Raw genomic sequence first — 24,170 nt, 5'->3', positions numbered from 1 at the left:
TCTTGTTTTCCTCGTAGGTATTTCCCAGAACTTGACAAGTTTTTTTTATGGAACCGTAACAAAGTACTAATTTTAACCATAAAAATTTATGCATTTTTTTGAAAATTTTAAATAAAATATAATAAATAATTTAATATTTTTTTTAAAATTTTAAAATAAAAATAATATTAAAAAAATTATATTCTAATAATATTTTATTTTATTTTTAATTTTTATTTCAAAAGAATACCAAAATCTGTTCGTTAGCAGGCTAATAAACTCAATATCTGAAAACAATTTTCCGAAATATTTTAACGATGATTTGCAAAAAATCATTTATAATTTAACTTGTTACTTGTTAGGCAAATATATATATATTTTTAACTTTTTACATTATTGTAATTATCGATGCAACAGCCCTCGCTGTTGAATCAGCAGGAAAATACATGCAAGGACTAGGCCCCCTGGAGTCTATACGGAGAGACTTCCAATGATTTTGTGACAAATGTGAGTACGTGACGGCTGAGAAAGAATTCCAATGGCGTGGTTCAAAACTTATCTGAAACAAAGACCTTATCACGTGGTCCATGATTGAAGCCAAGGTTGAAAAGAAGACTAGTCTTAAATGCTTGATTAACAACAGTACCTTTTCTAGCGACAAGGCAATTAAAATCTCTGTGCCTAGCTCATTTTTGTGATGGCAATGGCAATGGCTTTCCTTCCTCCTTGGCTTCTTGTTTCCTTGCTAATTCTGCTACCGATTTCTACTGTTGCTCAAAGTAATGGTAACATTACAGCTGGAGCTTCTCTCATTGCAGGTGCCAATAGGTCTCCATGGCTATCTCCTTCTCGTGATTTTGCCTTTGGATTTAGCCCACACAGTGATAGGGATTCCTTCCTACTTTCCATCTGGTTTGCTAAGATACCAGACAGGACCATAGTTTGGTATGCAAATGGAGATAAGCCTGCTCCACGGGGATCAAAAGTGGAGCTTACTGCTGACCGTGGCCTAGTACTTACTGGCCCTCAAGACCAACAGTTATGGAGCTCTCAGACCATTATTGGTACTGTAGCTTCTGGTGTTATGACCGACGAAGGGAACTTTGTGCTTCAAGATAGAGAATTTACTACGGTATGGGAGAGTTTCAATAGTCCCACGACTCCCACCGATACGCTGTTGCCTACACAAAATCTGGAAAGGGGAGGGGTGCTTTCATCTCGACAATCAGAGACCAACTTTTCCACAGGGAGGTTTCGGCTGCGTTTGCAACAAGATGGAAATCTTGAGCTTTTTACCGTAAACTTGCCGACCGACTACGCTAACGAAGCATACCATACTAGTAAGACCACTTCCGCCGATGATCCTATTGCATCAAGTCCCGGTCGAGAATTGGTCTTCAACAAATCAGGCTACATGTTTATTTTGAGAGAGAATGGCCAACGAGTCAATCTAACACAGGTACAACAGGTAGAATCAAGTGCTGATTTCTACTTTAGAGCAACTCTTAACTTTGATGGAGTTTTTACCCTATATTCTCACCCAAAGGCTTCCAACAGCAACAGAAGCTGGAGTCCTCTCTGGTCTCTACCAGAAAATATCTGTGTTACCAGTCGTGTTAGCGAAGGTATTGGCGTTTGCGGGTATAACAGTATCTGTACTCTGAAGGCAGATGGAAGACCGATGTGTGGATGCCCCAGGGGATACTCCTTACTCGATCCAGATGACCAGTACGGTAGCTGCAAACCGGACTTCATACAAGGCTGTGAAGAAGACAGGCTAAGCCCCCCTGGAGAAGATCTTTATACTTGGGAAGACCTAACAAATACAGATTGGCCAACCTCTGACTACGTGCTGTTGAGCCCTTATACTGAAGATAAGTGCAGACAATCTTGCCTGGAAGACTGTATGTGTGCTGTTGCCATTTTCAGATTAGGTAATAGCTGTTGGAAGAAGAAGCTACCTCTCTCAAACGGGAGAGTAGATCCTAGCCTTAACGGGGGGAAAGCTCTCATCAAAATCAGGAAAAATAATTCCACCCTGCCGGTGCCGGTTCCTCCTTCTGATCGGTATCCAGAACCAAAGAAGAAGAACCAGGATACTTTGATCCTCATTGGGTCAGTGCTTCTTGGTGGTTCTGCCTTTGTTAACGTAATATTAATTGTAGCAGTTTGTCTAGGTTTCTCCTTCATTTACCACAACAAGCTACAAAAAATTATCGCAAATGCTAGTAGTGTGCAATTGAATTTGCGTTGTTTTACTTACGAAGAGCTTGAAGAAGCCACAGATGGATTTAAGGAAGAATTGGGAAAGGGGGCTTTTGGTGTTGTTTACAAAGGAACAATACGAATGGGTTCTAGCGTTCATGTGGCAGTCAAGAAGTTAAATAATTCGTTCCAAGATAGTGAGAGAGAGTTCAGGACAGAAGTGAGTGTGATTGGCCAAACACATCACAAGAACCTGGTTCGATTGCTTGGATTTTGCGATGAGGGCCAACAACGGCTGCTGGTATACGAATTCTTGAGCAATGGCACTTTAGCAGGTTTTCTTTTTGGAGACCTGAAACCCAGTTGGAATCGAAGAATCGAAATTGCTATTGGGATTGCAAGAGGACTCTTGTATTTACATGAAGAGTGCAGCGGCCCGATCATCCATTGCGATATAAAGCCTCAGAACATACTCCTTGATGACTATTATAACGCTCGGATTGCCGACTTTGGATTGGCAAAGCTTTTGATGATGAACCAGAGCCATACCAATACTGCCATTAGAGGAACCAAAGGTTATGTTGCACCTGATTGGTTTAGGCACATGCCGATCACAGCCAAGGTGGATGTTTATAGCTACGGTGTCATGCTACTAGAGATCATTTGCTGCCGAAAAAGCGTATGTATGGAGTCGGATTTGGAAGACAAAGCAATTTTGACTGATTGGGCTTATGATTGTTATCAGGACGGAACACTAGATGCTTTGGTTGAATATGATGTGGAGGCGTTGGATGACCGAAAGAGGATGGAGAAGTTTGTGAAGGTCGCTATTTGGTGTATTCAGGAGAACCCATCTCTTAGACCAACCATGAGGAAGGTCACACAGATGCTCGAGGAAGTTGTCGAAGTTCCTGTTCCACCATGCCCCTCCCCTTTTAGCAGGCCAGGTTGAAGCAGCATATATTACTTCTTCTGCTAAGCTTACAGTTACTATATTTGTCTTACTACTCTTTTAACTCTTTTTCAGTCGATCATCATGAGATCTATTGTTCATATATAGATATTATTTGTATTTTAGCATGAACTGATAATAAATTACTTCTGTAGTCGATCTCTGGATTGAATGTTTGCAGTACAATGCCTCCAGTTTCTCTGGCAAAGAAACTTAAAAATCAGGGGTTTTATTTCCTTTTCTGTCCCATCGAGTTTTCTTTGCAGTGAGAAAAAAAATCATTCAGAATAGATATTGAGTTCTCTACCGCATAAGAGCATTGCTAGTTTAAAATGGAATTCCAATGTGGTCTTTTGGTCATAATATGGACTTTTAGCTAGATTAATCCACATTAGACTAGCTATCTTAAATTGTAAATAATAATATAATATTATTTATTATAATAATATTTGATAATTTTTTTAATATTTTACAATTACACTTCATATATTAATTAATAACTTTATTAAAAAATAAAATTATTATTTTTCAATTATTTTTTCCCTCAACCTAATTATTCAATAAATATATTTTGCCAACCATTCATCAAACAATCTTAAAGACAAAAACAAGTGCTATTGGAAAGAAAGGGTTATTACAATTTCAAGTTAAGAATCATTTCTTCTTTTTAGGTATGTCATCTTTTTGTTCATCATTTGTTTTCATTATGCAGAATAAGCAAAGATATCATATCCTGAAATGCTTTTATATTAATAGTTTTATTATCTGGAGTTTTACATCCATTGAATTTCTGAAATACAAAATTTGGTTCGTAGTGGTAGCAAACAACTTGACATGATTGTGAAGACAACTGCAATAATTAGTTCATAATCAACTGCAAAAGTGTGAAGTAAACAAAAGACCACCAAGAACATCATGCGATGCATAATGCAACGGAAGATATTAGATGAAGAAAAGATGCTGCAGCATATAACTTGGGATTAAAGTGCATATCAACAATTAAGAGGAAAGAAAAAAGCTACCAACCAGTCTCTTGCTTGTCCATTAATTACAATAGAAAGACTCGGGGGATAAAATTTTGGGGATAAATCACAATCCAAAGAGTGGAGTTTCATACCTCTGCATCTGTCTCTGCTTTTGTTGCAAAAGCAGTATGCCCTTCCTGCCAAAGAAACTCACGACTCCTACAACCAGAAACACATGCAACCTATTACTATATAACTGATTCTAGATAAATCAATATCCTCTTCAAACAGTCATCCAACTTGAAAGAAGGTTATTCAGCTGATAAAACTCAACAGCTGTGATGGGATGATGTGAAAAATTTCTTCCTCATGATTTCCTTGTATCTGTTTCTATTTTTACCCATACAAGAAACATGTCATCCCGTCTCCATTTCAGGAACCAATGCATGCCAGCAACATGATTGAATGAATTCCAATACAAGTTAAAAAAGAAAAAGAAAACAGAAAGCAACTACCTGATAAATGGTGTGGGATGGCTGAATTCCCATCGCACAACATTACACCATTGATTAAGTCTCAATGGCTAGTCACGGTGTCCCCTAATCCACTTGGAATAATAGGGATACATGACTGTCTCACTGGTTGGGCGAATGGCTATAGGCACTTCCAAATCAGACTCCCCAGATTTTGTGACCCACGGGACCTAAGGCAAGCCCAAGATCCAATGTGGTTGGCAAGCTTCTCTTTTAATAAATTGAATTATCATGAAAACAATCGGATTTCCAATGTACACTAGCATTGGTGTGTTAATTGGAGCACAAAATAAGTTCTGAATGTTATCGCCAGAATAAAATGAGTGATGATAAATACCACAATATAATATTGTGAAAGAAAAATATTTCAAATTTCACCTGAGGAGCAAAACCCTCAACATGATCCTTCTCCTTCTGCAATACACCAGGAGAAACAAAAAGAGGGAAGTAGCAGTTCTGGATGTTCATTTTCTTTATTTCAGCATCAAAGAATGTCTGCACATATAGATTAATGTAAAACTAATCATATCAGACATTAAATCTGAAAAATGTAAAGCAATAAATAAATAAATAAATAAAAATAAAAAATAAAACCACGGCCCGGCAAACAGATGGAAATAACCAGGGGTGGCTTCGGGTTTATATCATCAAAACTACCATTGACAGAAATTTCAACAAAGGATGTGAAGTGTCATCTGTCGAATGAACAATGACAAAGAATTTAAATAGCACTTCAAACTCACTTGCATGATCTCCCAGATCGACATCACCCATGGCCTCAGTATATAACAGCCTGAGATATCATACTATTCGATCAATTCAGCATTGACAACCACCCTCACGAGCCAATATAGGATTAATTGATAATAACACCCTTTCTTTGACCATATGCACCATTTTCGGTCAATCATGGAGGCAAACATTGCCTAAAGTACTTATGGCTGAGTAATGAGTAAGGAAATACTGCCACAACTCTGCCCCATTCCAGGGAAAAATACTTTGATCTTTATGTTGTCGAAGTCTTGGTCATGAACTTTTTAATGATGAGAACACATGCAAAGTGTCTTTTACGGCTTTAACCAGTTAAATTCTTGATCTGTGAAGTACGCTCAAATCACACTTTTTTTTTAGTTTAAAAAATTAAAAATTAAAAATTTAAAAAATTATAATAATTATTTTAAAAATTTTGTGATTTAATTGTGTTTAGAAATAAAATGAGATTAGATAAGACCTATCTTTAGCCATCAATTAATACTTAAGCTATACCTACTCCTTTGTACTTATATATATATGGGTATCATTCACTTATATATCATCAAGTTTTGCATTTGAATAACAATTCTTTCGCTTGCAATATCATCTTTCTTTTACAATATCATTTCTCTTTTAATTTCATAATATATATATTCTCATTTTATTTCTAAACACAATTAAAACACAAAATTTTTAAACTAATTATTATAATTTTTTAAATTTTTTATTTTTAATTTTTTTTTTTAAAGTGTGATTTGAGCGTACTTCACGGATCAAGAATTTAACTGGTTAAAGCCATAAAAGACACTTTGCATGTGTTCTCATCATTAAAAAGTTCATGACCAAGACTTCGACAACATAAAGATCAAAGTATTTTTCCCTAGGAATGGGGCAGAGTTGTGGCAGCATTTCCTTGCTCATTACTCAGCCATAAGTACTTTAAGCAATGTTTGCCTCCATGTTTGACCGAAAATGGTGCATATGGTCAAAGAAAGGGTTGATCGTGAACTCATGGTGCTAGGTACATTTTATAATCAATGCCAAAGAAAGGGTTCATTTTATTCCAACCTTAGTACATATGACAGTCCTGTACAGAAATGGTCGAGATTGGATGTAGATTTTTTGGATCTATGCATGGGAGAAATTGGTGTTGAAATTACAAGAAGAGGATCTAGAATTGGTGGATACTATGGTTTAGAAAGAATGATCTAGTCTTTGAAGACAAGTTTGCAAGTTCGAGAAAGGTAATCCAAGTAGCCAGAGAGGGCCTAAATGAATTTATCAGCTGAGAGTATTCATCTAGGAAGCAAAATACAAGTGAGAATGAGAAAGGACATGGTTAGGTATCGGAATTTTGTGCAAAACTTGGCTTCACAAAAGTGGTCTTTGAAGGAGATTCTCAAAAAATTATAAAGGCCATTTACAATGAAAACGAGAACTTGGTCATGGCATGGGCAAATAATATATAGATGATACCAAAGTAAGGTTGAAAAGGAAGCCAAATTGGAGGGTTCAATGTACGTATACAGATCAGGCTAATACAATAGCTAATCAAATAGCAAAACTAGCTAGATACAGATATGGGTATACACGAGTCGTGTATTCATTTTGAAAAATAGTAAAGTTTATTATTAAAAATTTATTTATTTTTTCATGAAATGGGTCTCATATTTACTTACTTTTTTTAAAAAGAGTGTGCAACGCTTTCAAATTTTATGATTACAAATATCATTTATCTATATTATAATTAAAGAGATCAAAGTTCAAACTTGACACTAAATTACTTACCAGAAAGACAGATTACAAAACATATGAGCAGCAAATACTAATTGGTACGTACGAAGTGATTGTAATCTTCGTGTTTAGAAAGAAAAATAAAGCGGGTTTCAAGTTGTCGTAGTAGTTATAAAGGGAGATGGACATGGTGGAATAGGTACATCAACAACTCTATCAAGCATCTGTGTAACCTTCCTCATAGTGGGTCTAAGAGACTGATCCTCTTGAATGCAGCAAATGGCCACCTTCACAAACCTCTTTACATTCCCCATATCATCCATGGCCTCCACATCAAATTCCACCAGAGCATTTATTTCTCCATCTCTAAAGCAGTCATAAGCCCAATCAATTAAAATTGCATTGTGTTCTCCGCCAGATTCCATTGCTAATACGCTTTTCCAACAACAAATTATCTCTAGCAACAAGACACCATAGCTGTACACATCGACTTTAGAGGTGATTGGCATGTTCTTGAACCATTCTGGTGCAACATATAAATCATCAACATACACCAACACTTAGAAGAGAATCCCATCCCGATTGAAAATAAACAAGGAGCTATCAGACTTCGAATTAAAGAAACAGCTCAAGAAGACTAGAGCGCATTGCATTGTACCAGGCCCTAGGCGCTTGCTTGAGACCGTAAATGGATTTATGAAGAGAACAAACATGATGAGGATGAGTTTGATCAATGAAGCCTGCAGGTTGCTGCATAAACACTTGCTCAGTTAACTGACCATGAAGGAACACATTATTGACATCAATTTGCTTGATTAGCCAATTGTTGGACAACGTCGGTGATATAATAAGTCGAATGGTAGTCAGTTTTATAACGATACTGAAGGTCTCTGTGTAATCGACACCTGAAAGTTGATTGAATCCGTTAGCGACAATGCGTGCCTTAAACCAATCCACTGTACCATCAGGATGATGCTTAATCCAAAACACCCATTTACAGCCAATTAAATTGGAAGCAGAGGACTTAGGGACCAGTTTCCAAGTACCATGTGAAACTAAGGCAGTAAATTCATCTGCCATGGCCTTACACCAGCGAGAGTCCTTGAGTGCTTGAGAGACACAGGTTGGTTCCAATGGAGGTGCAAGAGGATGCTTGGTAGTAACTGAGAGTTGCTTAGGACAGAAAATATTATTTCTAGCTCGAGTAACCATGGGATGAGTTCAAGTAGGAGGTGCGGGTTTCAATGGGCAGAGGAGACTCAGAGCTAGAAGGATTACTAGCATGAGAAGAGGAAGCCATACCTGGTGTAGGAGACGGAGTGACAGTTGCCATAGCATCAGGTGCAGTAGGTGTGTTAGGAAGATTATCCGAAGAAACTATGCAAACTGGAGGAACTAAAGAAGGAGAAAAAGCAACAGGGCATGGTGTAGTAGCAGCCATAGGAGCAGAAGAAGTTGCCTTTGTGAAGGGAAAAATATTTTCATCAAAGGTAACATGACGAGAGAGATAAAACTTACCCGTGTGAAGGTCCAAACATTTGAAAGCATGTTGAGTCAAGGAATACCCAAGAAAAACACAAGGTGTGGACTTGGGTTGAAATTTATTTGTGTGATAGGGAACAAGCCAAGGGTAGCATTGACAACCAAAGGTGCGCAACTTATGATAGACGGGAACCCAGCCAAATAATGCTTCAAAGGGACTTCGACATGAGAGCAAGGGAGTGGGAAGACGATTAATGAGATAAACTGCTATGGCCAAAGCATATGACCAATAAGTAGAAGGGACGGAAGCATGATGTAAAAGGGTCATACCTGTTTCGACTATATGTCGATGGCGATGTTTGACAGTACCATTTTGCTGGGTGAGTATGCGGGGCAGTAGTAAAATGGCTAATGCCACAAGCAGCCAAAAGAGGTCTAAGTTTGATAGATTCACTGCCGTTGTCGGAATAAAAATTTTTAATTTTTCCGAAGAATTGATTTCAACCATAGCGCTAAATTGAACAAAAATAGAGGATACATCTGACTTATTTCGCATAGGACAAAACCAACAATATTTAGTGAAATGATCAACAAGAAGTACATAATATCGGTAGCCATCAACAGAAGGAACTGGGGATGGTCTCCAAACATCGGCATACAAATATTCAAGAGGAGCATGACTCGTAAGAGAGGTGAGACTAAATGGCAATTTATGCGATTTATTGCAATGACATGAAATACATGACAATAAGGACTTAGGAGAGGACACAGGTAAATCAAAACTATGAAGGAGAGATGATAAAAGTTTTGGAGTAGGGTGACCCAGCCAATGATGACAAAGATCAAACGAGGCACGGGTTCCAGCCAATGTGACGACATGAGCTTGAGATAAGGAAGAACATAGTTCCACAGGATAAACTCCATCTTCACACCTTCCGCGCATGAGCACCGTTCCCATCATCCGATCCCTCACAAGGTAAAAGAAAGGGTGAAATTTAACAATAACATTGTTATCATGAGTAAACTTGTGAACGGAGATCAGATTTTTATGAATAAGGGGCACATGCAAAGTTTCTTTTAAAGTAAGAGAACGAGAAGGGGAAGTGGTGGAACCGATGTTAGCAACTTGTAAACATGTGCCATCTCCAAGAACAACCTCATCTTGTCCATCATATTAAGAGTGAATGGAGAGATTAGCCAAATTAGATGTAATATTATGTGAAGCAGCGGAATCAAAAAGCCATTTGCCATTCGATGGAGCCGAAGAAGTAGTGCGGTTGACAGTAGGGCGAGACTGCATTTTTGCACAATGCTTGACAGTGTGTCTAGCTGATTACATATTTGGCACACAACAGAGGGCTTCTTAGAAGGAGCTTTGTTGTAGGAATTTTGTTTGGAACGGTTCTTGTTATTTTTGAACTGAGAGTTAGATGGCTTCCGTTGAGTGGAATTGGAAGTGACAACTAGGGTTGAAGTATTTCCATCCATGCGCTTGAGATAGTGTTCATGACCAATTAACAGATCATGCAATTATGCAAAAGACAAGGTAGTTTCTCTCGTGCGTATAGGGGCTACCATATCTCGAAACTCAGAACCAAGGCCATTAAGTACATATAACGTCACATCATCATTCAAAACTGGGGCATCAATAAAAGAGAGTTCATTAGCAATTACCTTAACTGCATGAAGAAACTCAGATACCGTGCGAGCACCCCGTTGAATAAGGGTGAGATCTTTCTTCAACTGCATAATCCTTGCACGTGATTTGCTACTAAACAAGCAAGCTAGATACTGCCAGGCATCACGACTTGTAGTAGTCATAGCAATGAGGGGCATAACTGCTTCAGAAATGGAAGCAAAAATAGCATTCAACAATAACTGGTCCTGTCGGCACCAGTGTGCATAGAGTGCTACAGCAGACGCAGAAGAATTCACAGTAGGTGTAGGACACTGAAAAGTGCCGTCCAAGTATTTCATCATATCATATCCAATGGGAATGGTGAGAAAAGTTGCACGCTAGGAACTATAATTTGAGGATGTGAGTTTGTAGGGCAATTGACTGGAAGTGTTAATAGTAACAAAAGGTAGTGTAGATGCAGAGTTAGAGCCATTGGGCACCAAAGAATTATCATTTGATGACATGGAGTTGGAGGACGTTTCTATTCTCGTGGGAGAGGAACCTCCTGATACCATATAAGGATTACGCAAGTAATTTGGTGAAAATCTCTCTAGTATAATTTTGCATTACAAGACATCTTTATATAATACAAGAATATGGCTAGTTAAGGAATATACAACCATAAACAAGACAACGACTATTATGGAATATACAACAAGAAACAAAGTTGCTATACAAAAATATTGACACAGAGGAAATCACGGATGGGCGTGATTTATGTGGATTCCCTTATACAACATACCCTTTTGTTCCTCTAATGGCGGTATGAGTGTGGCTCTGATCCATCCTCAGCAAGTTTGCTAATCCAAAGTCAGAAATTCAACCATTGTAATGTTCATCAAGAAGTATGTCCTGTGGCTTTATATCGCAACGAATAATCTGACAGGAGCACTCTTCACGTAAAAACAAGAGTGCTCTGGCCATCCTAACAACAATTTGGATTCTTTCTTTCCAATTTGGTTTCAAGTCTCCAAAAAGGAAACATGCTAAAGAGCCATTGATCAAGAACTCGTATACGAGTATCGTTGAGGTCCCTCGTCGCAAAATCCAAGGAGTCTAACTAGATTCTTGTAATATGTCCTGGCAATTATGTTCACTTCAGCTTGAAATTCCTTCTCACTCTCTTATGCAACACTGTTTAACTTCTTAAAGGCCACAAGGACATTAGAACCCATATTTATTGATCCTTTGTAGACAACACAAAAAGATCCCTTAACTAGTTGTTCCTTGAACTCGTCTGTAGCATCTTGAAGATATTTGTATGTAAAAAAAATGCAAATTCGTCTCCAAGACGCTACCTTTTTCATTAGTTGTTTTGATTTTCTTATGGTAAATGAAGAAACAACCATATAACACAGAGACAATAAGTGAAAATTTAACAAACACAGAGCAACCCAGTAGCACTGATCCTACGAGTATCAAAATCTTCTCCTCTCTCTTATTTTGGATTGGTTCCTTGCCTGATATCGGGTTACAAGGACCACGTAGAGTTGAATTATCTTTCATTACCTTGATAAAAGCTTTCCCATTAAAATTATTGTCGAATCTCCCGTTGGAGAGTGGCAACTTCTTCTTCCAATAGCCATCATCATCTGCAAATACAGCAACAGTACACATACAATCTTGCAAGCAAGAATTATTGCAATTCTCCTCCGTAAAAGGCCTCAAGCGAATGTAATCTATCCCTGTCCAATCAATATTTGGTATTTCCTCTATAGCATAAAGCTTCTTTTCATAACTATGCTCATCTTCTGTACATTCCTGTGTAAAGTCTGGCTTGCAGCTTCCATAAGGATCATTTGGATCGAGAAAAGAGTACCCTCTTAGACATTCACACTTTGGCCTTTTATCTGCTTTTAGGCTACAGATAGTGTTGTACCCTCAAACACCAGTACCTGCACGAACTAGAAAGTCCTTGCATATGTTATTTGGTACAGACCAAATGGAAGTCCAGATTTCATTACCTATGGAAGTAGTCTTTGGGTGAGAATACAAAGTGAAAATCCTATCAAAATTGAGAGTCGCTCGAACATAAGAATTTCTTGCTGAGAGCCCTCCCCGTGAGAGATTAATACACTTCTCATTCTCTGTTAGTATATAAATGTAGCCTGATTCATCGAATACTAATTGCTTACCAAGACTAGATGTATTAGAATCACTCACAGTGCTCTTCTTTTCATAATAAGCTTCATTTGGTTTAGTAGTGGGCAAGTTTATGCTATTGAACACAAGTTTACTCCTTCCTTCAATGAAACGTAGCTGGAATCTTCCTTTGGAGAAGTTGTTCTCTGATTTTCTAGAAGATAGGACCCGTCCCCTTTCCATTTTCTGTGTTGGCAAGATTGTCTCGGTAGGATTAAGAAAGCTTTCCTATACCTTGTTAAAGTTGTTTTCTTCGAGCACAAAGTTGCCTGTGTCGTACATTGAACCGTAGGAAGCAACACCAGTTATACCCGGGGATATCCATAACACTACACCTTGAGAGCTAGGCAGTAATAGCCCACGATTAGCAGTGATCTTCATTTTGGATTCCCTTGGGGCAGGATAATCTCCATTTGCAGACTAGATTATGGTTTTGTCTGGAATCTTGTCATACCAAATAGAACGAATGAAGAAATCTATGTTGGTGAGATGAGGAAACCCAAAGGCAAATTCACCAGAAGGAAAGAGCCATGAAGAGTTATCATTATTTGCATAGAGTGAACTCTCCACAATCATGTTGCCACTAGTTTGAGTAATGGCTGAAATTAGTAGCAGAAGTAGCAAATAAAAGAGAATTTCATTAGGAGCAAACACCATTGGTATGCAGAAGGAAATTGGGTTCAGACAATTACAAGAAATGGGTTAAGGCAGGTGAGAACAAGTGGCACAAAACCTCACGGATCAACGTCACGTTGATAGCCAAGAGGAAAGAAACTATAGAGTCCCTTTGTAATTTGTGGAATCTCTCCAAATAAAGTTCAACTTCATAACAAAAATGGCAACTGCCTTCTCCATTCCATTTCAACTTTGTTTATAGGATTACATTGATTGCGATAAGCTAGGAAATAAATTAGGAAAGAACTAATCAAAATAACAAGAATTCAAAACAAATAAGAGAAACATGAATTCAAAATTAAATCGGATAAAATCTTCCTTGAAGACGTAATCTCCATTCCCACATGATCTCCATTCCCCTTGGATTACGGAAAATCATTCACGGACCAACCTCCGTATTTGCATCAACTACCGCCCATTCGGAAAAACTTGACTCCGACAAGTGTTGTTGAACATATGCAGTAAATAAATTTGAATGTAACCGCTTGAGCTCTGGTGCTTGTAGCTAGACTGAATTGGACTTGGAGCAATTTTTCCACTGGACCAAAAAATTATAATAACCCCCATGGCATGTAGTAACGAATTGGTGATCCAATATAGAATCAATTTCATCTTTAGGACCCGTGTTCTTACGAACCCGAATAACTGTCTCCTGCACCGCTGGTGTAGTTGAAGTGTCCGGTAATTGATCTTCGAGACCATGAAATTTAGTAAGATCCTCAATGTTAAAAACATGACTGATGCCAAAATCAGGGGGTAGTTCTATTACATAGGCATTTAAACCCAACTTCTTAAGAAATTTGAAAGGACCTGCATGCCGTGCATGTAACTTGGTAAAGCTACCTGGAGGGAAGCATTCTGACCTTAGGTGGATAAGGACCCTATCGCCGACATCAAATTGCCTATCCCTGCGCTTGATATTAGCAGAGGTTGCATATGCTTCAGTGTTGAGAGATAGTCGTTGCTTCACCTCTTCATGAATGTCTCTCATATAACCAGAAAAGTCCAGTGCAGCGTCACTTGGTCTAGGAGGCAGAGGTAACAGCTAAAGGTCCGAAAGAGTCTGGGGCTGAAAGCCATAGGCGACTTCAAATGGTGTGCACCTAGTAAAACAATTCACGAAATTGTTGAAAGCAAATTCCGCTTGAGATAATACCAGTTCCTAGCTTGTTTCATGATCTGATGTGAGAGAACGCAATAAATTTCCCAAACTTCGGTTCGTCACTTCAGATTGACCATCTGTTTGGGGATGGAAGGCACTAGAAAATAACAACTTTGTTCCCATTTTTGCCCACAGTGTCTTCCAAAAATAGCTCATAAATTTGACATCTCGATTGGACACGATGGTGGCTGGCACACCATGTAACCAAATTACCTCCTGTAAGAACAGAGCTGCACTTTTGGAAGCATCAAAGGTCTTATGCAAGGAATGAAATGGGACATTTTTGAGAAACGATCCACCACTACCATAATGGAATCATGTTGACGTAAAGTCTTGGGTAATCCAAGAACAAATCCATACTAAGATGTTGCCAAGGCCTATCCGGAATTGGAAGTGGAGTGTAGAGCCCTGCTCTCTGCTTAGTACCCTTGTTAATCTGACATACCCGGTAGCGAGCCACCACCTTGTGCACATCTCGATGTAATCGTGGCCAAAAAAATCGATTAGCAACAATAGCAAAGGTTTTTTCATAACCAAAATGCCCTGCTAAACCTCCTTCATGGAGTTCCGAAATGATAAATTCTCGGAAGTATCTTTGAGGAATACACAAGCGGGTTCCAAAAAACAAATAACCATCCTTTATTGAATAATTGCTGAGTGTTGCTCCCCCACCATCAGTTAAATTGTTCCAAGTGTTACCAAAGTCTTCATCTTCCGCATACTCGAGTTTAAACTTTCCAAACTCCATGGAACTGACAGAAGATTCAAATAGCAAATGGGGTTGTCTGCTCAAAGTGTCGGCCACTTTATTTCAGCTCTTGATTTGTGCTTAATGACAAACTCAAACTGATGTAAATAATCCATCCACCGAGCATGCTTGGCATTTAATTTGCTTTGAAAATTTAGGTGCTTCAAAGAATCATGATCAGTATAAAGTACAAACTGTCTGTGAATTAAACAATGACGCCAATGTTTGAGAATTTGAATCAAAGCATAAAATTCAATGTCGTATGCCGAATATTTTCGTCGGCCTCATTGAGCTTCTCGCTGAAGAAAGCAATAGGATGACCCTCCTGACTTAATACTCCTCCCACGCCCACATGTGAGGCATCACAAGTGACCTTAAATAATTTTGAAAATTCCAGCAACTTCAAAACTGGTGCCTCTCCCATCTTAGCCTTGATATCATCAAATGCTTTGCCAGCATCTACTGTCCAACAGAAAGTTTTGGACTTCAGGCACTCGGTAATAGGTGCCATTATGGTGCTGAAATTTTGGATAAAACGACAATAAAATGTGGCGAGGCCATGGAGACTTCGTACTTCCGAAAAGCTATGTGGTACAGGCCAGTTTTGTATTGCTTGGACCTTGGTAGGATCAGTGCCTACACCCTGGTCTGAAATTATAAACCCCAAGAAACTCACTTGCTGCTTCATAAAGGAGCACTTGTTCCGATTAATAAATAATTGTTCTCTCCTCAAAGTCTCCAGAACTTCTTACACATGGTTTAAGTGGTCTTGCACGCAACGGCTAAAAATTAAGATATTATCAAAATAAACAACTACAAACTTACTTAAGAATGGTTTGAGTGCTTGGGTCATGACTCGCATAAAAGTGCTTGGCGCGTTGGTTAACCCAAAGGGCATGACCAACCACTCATACAAGCCATCTTTTATTTTGAAAGCCGTCTTCCACTCATCTCTGGGACGGATTCGAATTTGGTAATATCCACTTCGAATGTCAATTTTTGTAAAAATGGATGCACCATTTAATAAATCCAACATATCATCGAGCCGCGGAATGGGAAATACTTCACCGTTATGTTGTTAATAGCTTGGCTGTCTATGCACATCCTCCAACTACCGTCTTTCTTAGGCGTAAGTAGAACTAGAACCGCACAAGGACTCAGGCTTTCTCGGATAAATCCACTGTCTAACAATTGCTGGACTTGTCGCTTCAGTTCCTCATTTTCTGTTGGCCTTATAAGGTAGTGCGGCAAGTTAGGCAAGGATGAACCAGGGATCAAATCAATGGCGTGCTGCATGTCCCTCATTGGTGGTAGTTGCTTTGGAATTTTGTCAGGCATAATATCTTTGAATTTATTCAACAAGTCGGCAATCTCCATAGGAATAATACCATATTCTTTTTTTGCTTCTTGATATACCACTAGCAGCAACATTTGTTCAGCCTTTAAAGCCCGTGTAAATTGCTGAATGGTCAGCACTGGGGCTGCTTCTTGTTTTGGTTGTGCTTCAAACTCTGAAATTTGCAATGGGTCTAAAACAAATTTCTTACCTTTAAATTTAAAGGAATAAGAATTAGCGTACCCGTCATAAGACACCCTCCTGTCGTAAAGCCAAGGCCGTCCCACCGACATGTGACAAACGGTCATGGGAATCACATCACACTAGGCTTCATCTTCATAATTTTTTTTCAATGAAAATTTCACTAGGCACTGATGCTTTACTAAAATCGGATTGTCTTCATTGACCCAACTGACCCAATAAGGAGTGGGATGCCGCTCTACTTTCAATCTCAAGCATCCCACCGCATCTTTAGAAATTACATTCATGCCGCTGCTGTTGTCAATGATGACATTTAGAGCATGGTTACCATGTTCCATACGTGTATGAAATATGTTCGTGCGTCGCCAATCAATACTAGCTTGAGTCTCCTTTTTGGTGCCGGTTAGTACTCGATGGATTACACAACTGGGTAAGTTAGTAGCACCCAGATGCTCTTCCTCGGCCTCAACATCCTCTTCTTCACTTTCTTCAGCCTCGTCGATCACCCTCAATTCTTTTTCACAGACAAAGGCTAGGTTCTTTTCTCTTGTAAGACAAATTACAACGTAGTGCCCAAACCCTTTCACTTATAACATTGGGGCCCTTCACCCATAACCTTGGCCTTGGCTTTTTGGTCTTCCACCACAAAGTTCTTGGGTTGGTTATTAGGTAATAGGGGCTTCTGGAATGAAGATGTTGACAAACATTCTTGCCGAAAATCCGTTGAAGCCATTCGCCTCCCACTTGAGGATCCCAATTGCTTCTCAACATGCAGTGCCAGTTGGTATGCCTCGTCAGCGTTAATCAATCGAGCGGTCAATATTTCTTTGTGCACTTCACTACATAACCCAGTGCGATACTTGGCTAAAGTTTATTGGTCATTTTCTACAATCTTACTACAGAAAGTAAGCTCATCAAAACGGTCCGTATATTGATCGATAGTTAACAGCCCCTGTCTCAATTGTAACATCTCTTCGAACATCATTTGCTCGTAATCAATAGGCAAGTATTTTTCCTTCAGTCGTTCATTCATCTCTTCTTCGAATGCATTGGGTTTTAACTTCCCAAAAAAAATCTGAAACATCCACCTTCATCCTCTTAGTGAGTTCATCAAGAGGTTGATGGTTAGCATCACGCCGCCCACGTCCCCTGGGAAAATATTGTCCGCCACGCCCAAAATGAGTGCCATGATGACCAACTCCTCTGTCTCTTTCTCCATATTTGGCATCCTCTTCTTCCCATTCATTGTCTTCCATGGTGTCCTCCTGAAATTGCCTACGCTCTCTTCTATTGTAAGGACCAGTTTCCTCTCGATCTTGATGTTCCTCCAACAAATCCAATCTCTGGGTAATTTGCTCTATAACAGTTGTGAGCTGAGTGATTTGGTCTTGCAATTGGGGTAGGTTGGTGTTTGGATTTTGGTTGTTTGACATGTCCTAAGAATTCCCACTGCGGGTTACCGATATGAAAACTAGAATTCCTTAAGAAAGGAATCTTGCTCTGATGCCAAAATTGGCGCAAAACCTCACAGATCAACGTCACGTTGATAGCCAAAAGGAAAGAAACTACATAGTCCCTTTGTAATTTGTGGAATCTCTCCAAACAAAGTTCAACTTTGTAACAAAAATGACAACTGCCTTCTCCATTCTATTTCAACTTTGTTTATAGGATTACATTGATTGCGATAAGTTAGGAAATAAATTAGGAAAGAGCTAATCAAAATAACAAGAATTCAAAACAAATCAAATAAACATGAATTTAAAATTAAATCGGATAAAATCTTCCTTGAAGACGTAATCTCCGTTCCCTCGTGATCTCCATTCCCCTTGGATTACGGAACATCATTCAACCTCCGTATTTGCATCAACAAGCCAGTTGTATGAATAGCAATAGCAAGTCAAGCAAACACGCTTTCTTGGTCAACCTGGAACCACCATGTCTTACTTTTTCTTATGTATCTTCGTGAAGTCAAGCTATATCCAAGAGCGACAGACAAAATCTACCGACTGAAGAGGACAAAGTCATCACATATGGCTTCCTCAACTTTTCCTAAAACTCAGTAGCCATGATAAATCTATTAATTACAAAACTAGAAGGCCAGGGGTGAGATGAGAAGCAAAAGAGGCATGTCTATAGAAAATCCCAACACTAAAGTAACTTGAAATGAAAATTATTAACATATATAGTTTGATATATCATGTTTTTAAATATAATTTAACCTTAATTACTTATTATTTAATTTTCATTTCTTATATATTGTAATAGAAATATACCATTAAATATGAGAAACGTGATTAGAGGACTAGCTGCTTCACCAAAGATAATGACAGCTTGATGGAAACATGAAGCTTTATAAAATGTAAGCCACGTGGATCTTCCCCACCTAAAAAGAACTATCAGGTCAATGAACCAGAACATAGCAACGGTATTAATGGACCACAAGAGGAAGGCTACAACTTCTAAAGTCTGAAACTGGATTGAACTGGCCTTAACTCTCTAAAGTCTTTGCTTTTCCTAATAATATTTTGGAACCCAAAGGCCCCAAATTTGGGTTTGGATTTCTAGTACCCCCATTAATTAGTACCAAACTCATGACTAATCTGGCCAATAGTAATAGCAATTGTGGTTTTTTTTTTTTGGTTTAATTTTGAAGTATTAGTTCTTATAGGCTTGTGCAAGAAATTGGATGGTGTAGATAAAAATGATCTGAGATATGAGGCCATGATCTCTCAACCATCCCTCAGCATATAGTTAAACGTGTTATGTTTCCATGCAACAGTGTCAAAAAAGAGTTATGCAGCTTATGCTGTATACAATGTCAAGAGGGCATCTGAAATAGTAAATTTCAGATAGCTTGACTCTTTCTAAATAATGTTTTTGACATGAGACAGCATGTGAATGAACATCTAGAACGGTATAATAAAGAAATATTTTCCAAAGAATTCAAAATTGGGTAAACAAATTTAACTTTTAAACAAATCATATTATGAGTATAGGACATTCTAATGTCTAACCAGTGCAAAAATTGAAAACACAAGCCTCTGCCTGAAATTTCAAAAAGGCCGAAGGCACCTGTCCTGCCTGTCCATGTTGACCATGAAATTTAAGAGTTTGACATGGCTTAGTATATGATAATACATACTCTAGCACCACTTCACACCTTCCTTAATTGACCCACTTTTTTTCCGATCGTCTGAAGCCAAATATTGCCTTTGGTTGCGGTAATGGCTTCTGCTCTTCCTACAACTTTCTTTTCCCTGTTGCTGCTTTTTCCACTTTCTGCTGTTGCTCAAACTAGTCGTAACATCACCGTGGGTAGTTCTCTCTGGGCAAATGATGATAACTCTTCATGGCTCTCTCCTTCTGAGGATTTTGCCTTTGGATTTCGCAGACTCAACAACAGCGATTTCTTCCTGCTATCTATTTGGTATGACAAGATACCCGACAGAACCATAGTTTGGTATGCAAAAGGAGTACTTCGCCCTGCTCCAAGAGGATCAAAAGTGGAACTAAGTTCTGATCGTGGATTAGTTCTCACTAGCCCTCAAGGAGAAGAGTTATGGACATCTCAGACCCTTACTGGTGTTGTTGCCTCTGGTGTGATGAACGATACTGGCAACTTTGTGCTCGAAGATAACAGCTTTAATAGGGTATGGGAAAGCTTCCTGGATCCTGCCGATACTATCTTACCTACACAGAGAATGGACAGGGGAGGGTTCCTTTCATCTCGACAATCAGAGACCAACTTTTCCAAAGGAAGGTTCCAGCTTCGTTTCGTTCAATACGGGAATAAGCAAAGGATAGAGGTTGGTACTCTTGTGCTCAATACGATAAACTTGCCTACCAATGAACCTAATAGTCCTTATTATGGAAACGACAGTACTGTTGGAGGTAATGCATCAAATCCCGGTAAAAAATTTGTTTTTGATGAGTCTGGATATATGCATATCCTTAAAGAGAATGAGGAGCGTAGCATTGTATCACCGGAAAGTCTCTCGACGGGAAATTCCTATTTTAGAGCTACTCTCAATTTTGATGGTATTTTCACTCTGTATTCTCACCCGAAGACTGCCACCGGCAATGAAAGCTGGACTGAAATTTGGTCTGTACCGGATAATATATGTATGGATATTCTTGTTGAATCAGGAATGGGTGTTTGTGGGTACAACAGTGTCTGTTATCTCAAACCTGATAAGGGGCCAAGGTGTGAGTGCCCAAGAGGATACTCTTTACTTGATCCAAATGATCCTTATGGAAGTTGCAAGCCAGACTTCATACAGGGATGCAAAGAAGATGAACTTAGCCCCCAAAAGGATCAGTATGATTTAGAGCAACTGACAAATACTGATTGGCCAACATCAGATTACATTAAAATGGTGCCTTTTACTGAAGATAATTGCACAAATTCTTGCTTGCAAGATTGTATGTGTGCTGTCGCCGTACTTACAGATGGCAATACCTGTTGGAAGAAGAAGCTACCACTCTCCAATGGGAGATTCACCGGAACTTTTACAGGTAAGGCATTCATCAAAGTTAGGAGAGAGAATTCCACCCTGCCGGGTCCCTATTTCCCGGTTCCAGGCAACGAGACAATCCGAAAAAAGAACCAGGACGGTTTGGTAATTGGAGGGTCAGTGCTTCTAGGCTTCTCTGTGTTCGTTAACTTTATACTGATTGCCACTATGCTTTATGGTTTTTACTTCATTTACCAAAAGAAAATCAAACAAATTAACTAAAAAGGTGGTGGCTTGGAAATGAATTTGCGTCGTTTTACCTACCAGCCACAGATGGCTTCAAGGAAGAACTGGGAAGGGGAGCTTTTGGTGTTGTTTACAAAGGTGAAATAAAGATGGGCTCTAATGTCCTTATGGCAGTCAAGAAGATAAACAGTGTTTTCCAGGAGAATGAGAAGGAATTCAATGCTGAAGTAAATATAATTGGTAAGACACATCACAAGAACCTGGTTAGACTACTTGGTTTCTGTGATGAGGAACGACAACGGCTGCTGGTATATGAGTTCCTGAGCAATGGCACTTTATCTGGTTTCCTTTTTGGAGATTCAAAACCAGATTGGGAAAAAAGAATCCAAATTGCTTTTGGGGTTGTGAAAGGACTCTTGTATTTACACGAAGAGTGCAGCACTCAAATAATCCACTGCGATATAAAGCCTCAGAATATACTCCTTGATGAATATTACAATGCAAGAATTTCTGACTTTGGATTAGCAAAGCTGTTGATGATGAATCAGAGCAAAACCCATACCGCCATTAGAGGAACAAAAGGGTACGTTGCACCTGAATGGTTCAGGAACATGCCAATCACCGCTAAAGTCGATGTTTATAGCTTTGGTGTGATGCTGCTAGAGATCATTTGCTGTCGAAGAAGCGTGGACATGGAGTCTGGGAGAGAGGACACAGCAATCTTGACTGATTGGGCTTATGACTGCTTTCAAGAAAGGACACTGGATGCTCTGGTAGATTATGACATGGACGCCATGGACGACATGATGAAGCTTGAGAGATTTGTGAAGGTTGCCATTTGGTGTATTCAAGAAGACCCGACTCTTAGACCCACTATACGGATGGTTTCCCTTATGCTGGAAGGAGTTCTTGATGTACCGGTTCCACCCTGCCCATTTCCTTATGCCGCTAGTACCATAGTCACTGCAAATTGACGCCAGCATTTCTCAGTATTGTATAGTTACGTGGCTATTTAGTTCTACTAAAAGAATTATCTCTTTCTAAAAAAATACGAGGAAGACAGCTCTTTTGATGTATCCAGCTGTTGCAGATATGTTTGTGAAGTTCCTCAGAGAATCGTTTAACTTCACATAAATGAAATGCCTCTCTTTCTTCACGATTAGCATCAACTTGAAACTGAAAGTCGTATATATGTTGTAATCTGATTAAAAAAGATGCATATGTGATGCAGCCTGCAAATTGTGATCTGAAGCCGCAAACATGGGATAAGGAAAGCCTCTGATACAAACAAAATCAACTCTCTTTTTAAATCATGCATGATGACCACTGACTTTGCCTTTATATAGTCAAGAAGAATCAAACCCATCCATCAAATTGTACTCTCCTGCAGTGTTTTGGAAAGCAATGCCAAATATATATTAATTAAGGCCTCAATTTCTCATATAATATGGTGCAAAAATAAATAAAAATTTGTATTAAAGGACCCACATCCAAACATAAAAATATCCTGATTTTGACTATATATTGATAAAATAATTCTTTATTTCCATCTATTTTGACAAGCAAGATCAACAGGTAGATGTCATATAGTCAAATGGTACTAGATTTGACAGATTATTATATTTATGAGTGTTAAATTTTGTAACAATGTAAAAGAGTTGTGACTGTCGTGGAAACACCAGAGCAACCACACCCACGTACAAGAATATCGAGATATACAATAAAACAATAATGTAAAAACATAGGAATTAAGCACACACAAGACACATGTTATTTTACATGCTTCAACAACGTTACAAGGAATTTAACACATGTTACGGGGAATTTTATTGTAAAATAGACTACAATTACATAGTGAGTTACAAGAGCTTCCATCTACTCACACAATCTCAACTTTCTCGAGAGCTTTTTCTCTCTCAAGAATGCTCATAAGCCACCGTCTAACTCTCTCTGCCATTCTGCACATTTCAATCCCGTGCTAATACCTTCTAAACATAAAACATAGCATATATATATATATATAGAACTAATAATATAAGTTACAGTTATATAAAATATATATGATTAGTATATATAAAAAAGTTCATATATTTTTATAAAAACATGTATAATATGATAGTCAAAGTTAAATTTTCAAACTTTTATTCAACCCTAAACCTAGCACGATCCTCTTGGTAAAAGGCCAGGTCAGCACAAGTCGTATACATCTGACAAAACTATATAATATATTCTAACATATATTATGATTAATTTTTATATAGTCGTCAATTACTTGTTACACCAAAATGCATGTATTACATTTATAATTAGGACAACTTGTCAAAGACTTTACTAATTCAAACAATTTAAAATAAAGTTTATTTTATATATATTATTTGGAAGCAATCCTCTAATGGCCGGTTTCTTAAACTTATAAGTCACAAAATCTCGGATTAATTTAATTTTTTGGACCTTTAATTATAAATATTATTAAGCCGGTTTTGTCCTTTAATTTCGAATTGTTATGAATTATTTTCCTTTAGTCACTTTTATTTATTTTTTATATACTATATTAATGTAATTAATTGTGTCATTTTTTAATATAAATAAATATTTTAATTAATTATATAAGTAAGATGTATAAAAAATACGTAAAAAGAAAGATATATTTCTCAAATCATTTGGTTCAGCTTGGACAACGTACACGTAAAGCATGCACAAGATTCAAAAGTCTTGTTTCCTGTATTCTGGTTTGATCGAGAAGAGTCTTTATCGAGGCTTCTTTTGAAAAAGAGATGATGAAATGTTTGACTATTTGTAAGTACATCCACTGTACGTAAGAATGCTTCATAATTGAGTAGTCAAGTTTGCCAGTTAATTCCCTGCATGAGAATGCACCAAAGAGTATTTAAATCAAAGTTTTGAATCTAGTTTCAGTTAAGTCAC

The 24,170-nt window shown here is 38.2% G+C and overlaps 1 protein-coding gene and 2 pseudogenes across 1 annotated transcript; 2 read left to right on the top strand and 1 right to left on the bottom strand.

The window, feature by feature from the left end:
* Positions 1-620: 620 nt before the first annotated feature.
* LOC122291967 (G-type lectin S-receptor-like serine/threonine-protein kinase RLK1) lies at positions 621-3,308 on the top strand. The gene has a single exon (XM_043100045.1). The coding sequence runs from the start codon at positions 677-679 to the stop codon at positions 3,134-3,136; it is 2,460 nt and encodes an 819-aa protein (XP_042955979.1). The 5' UTR covers positions 621-676; the 3' UTR covers positions 3,137-3,308.
* A 749-nt stretch (positions 3,309-4,057) lies between these two features.
* Positions 4,058-5,557, bottom strand: LOC122291172 (annotated as a pseudogene).
* A 14,159-nt stretch (positions 5,558-19,716) lies between these two features.
* On the top strand, positions 19,717-22,683 carry LOC122291969 (annotated as a pseudogene).
* The last annotated feature ends 1,487 nt before the right edge of the window (positions 22,684-24,170 follow it).

This window comes from Carya illinoinensis, chromosome 13 (genome assembly GCF_018687715.1).
Source record: "Carya illinoinensis cultivar Pawnee chromosome 13, C.illinoinensisPawnee_v1, whole genome shotgun sequence".
In the NCBI taxonomy this organism is placed as follows: Eukaryota; Viridiplantae; Streptophyta; class Magnoliopsida; order Fagales; family Juglandaceae; genus Carya; species Carya illinoinensis.
The sequence above is the reverse complement of the archived record's forward strand: the minus strand, read 5'-3'. Positions and strand labels throughout refer to the sequence as shown.

Bases quoted from the DNA above. Each gene is read 5' to 3' on its own strand.
- LOC122291967 (XM_043100045.1), top strand. From the start codon at position 677: ATGGCAATGGCAATGGCTTTCCTTCCTCCTTGGCTTCTTGTTTCCTTG.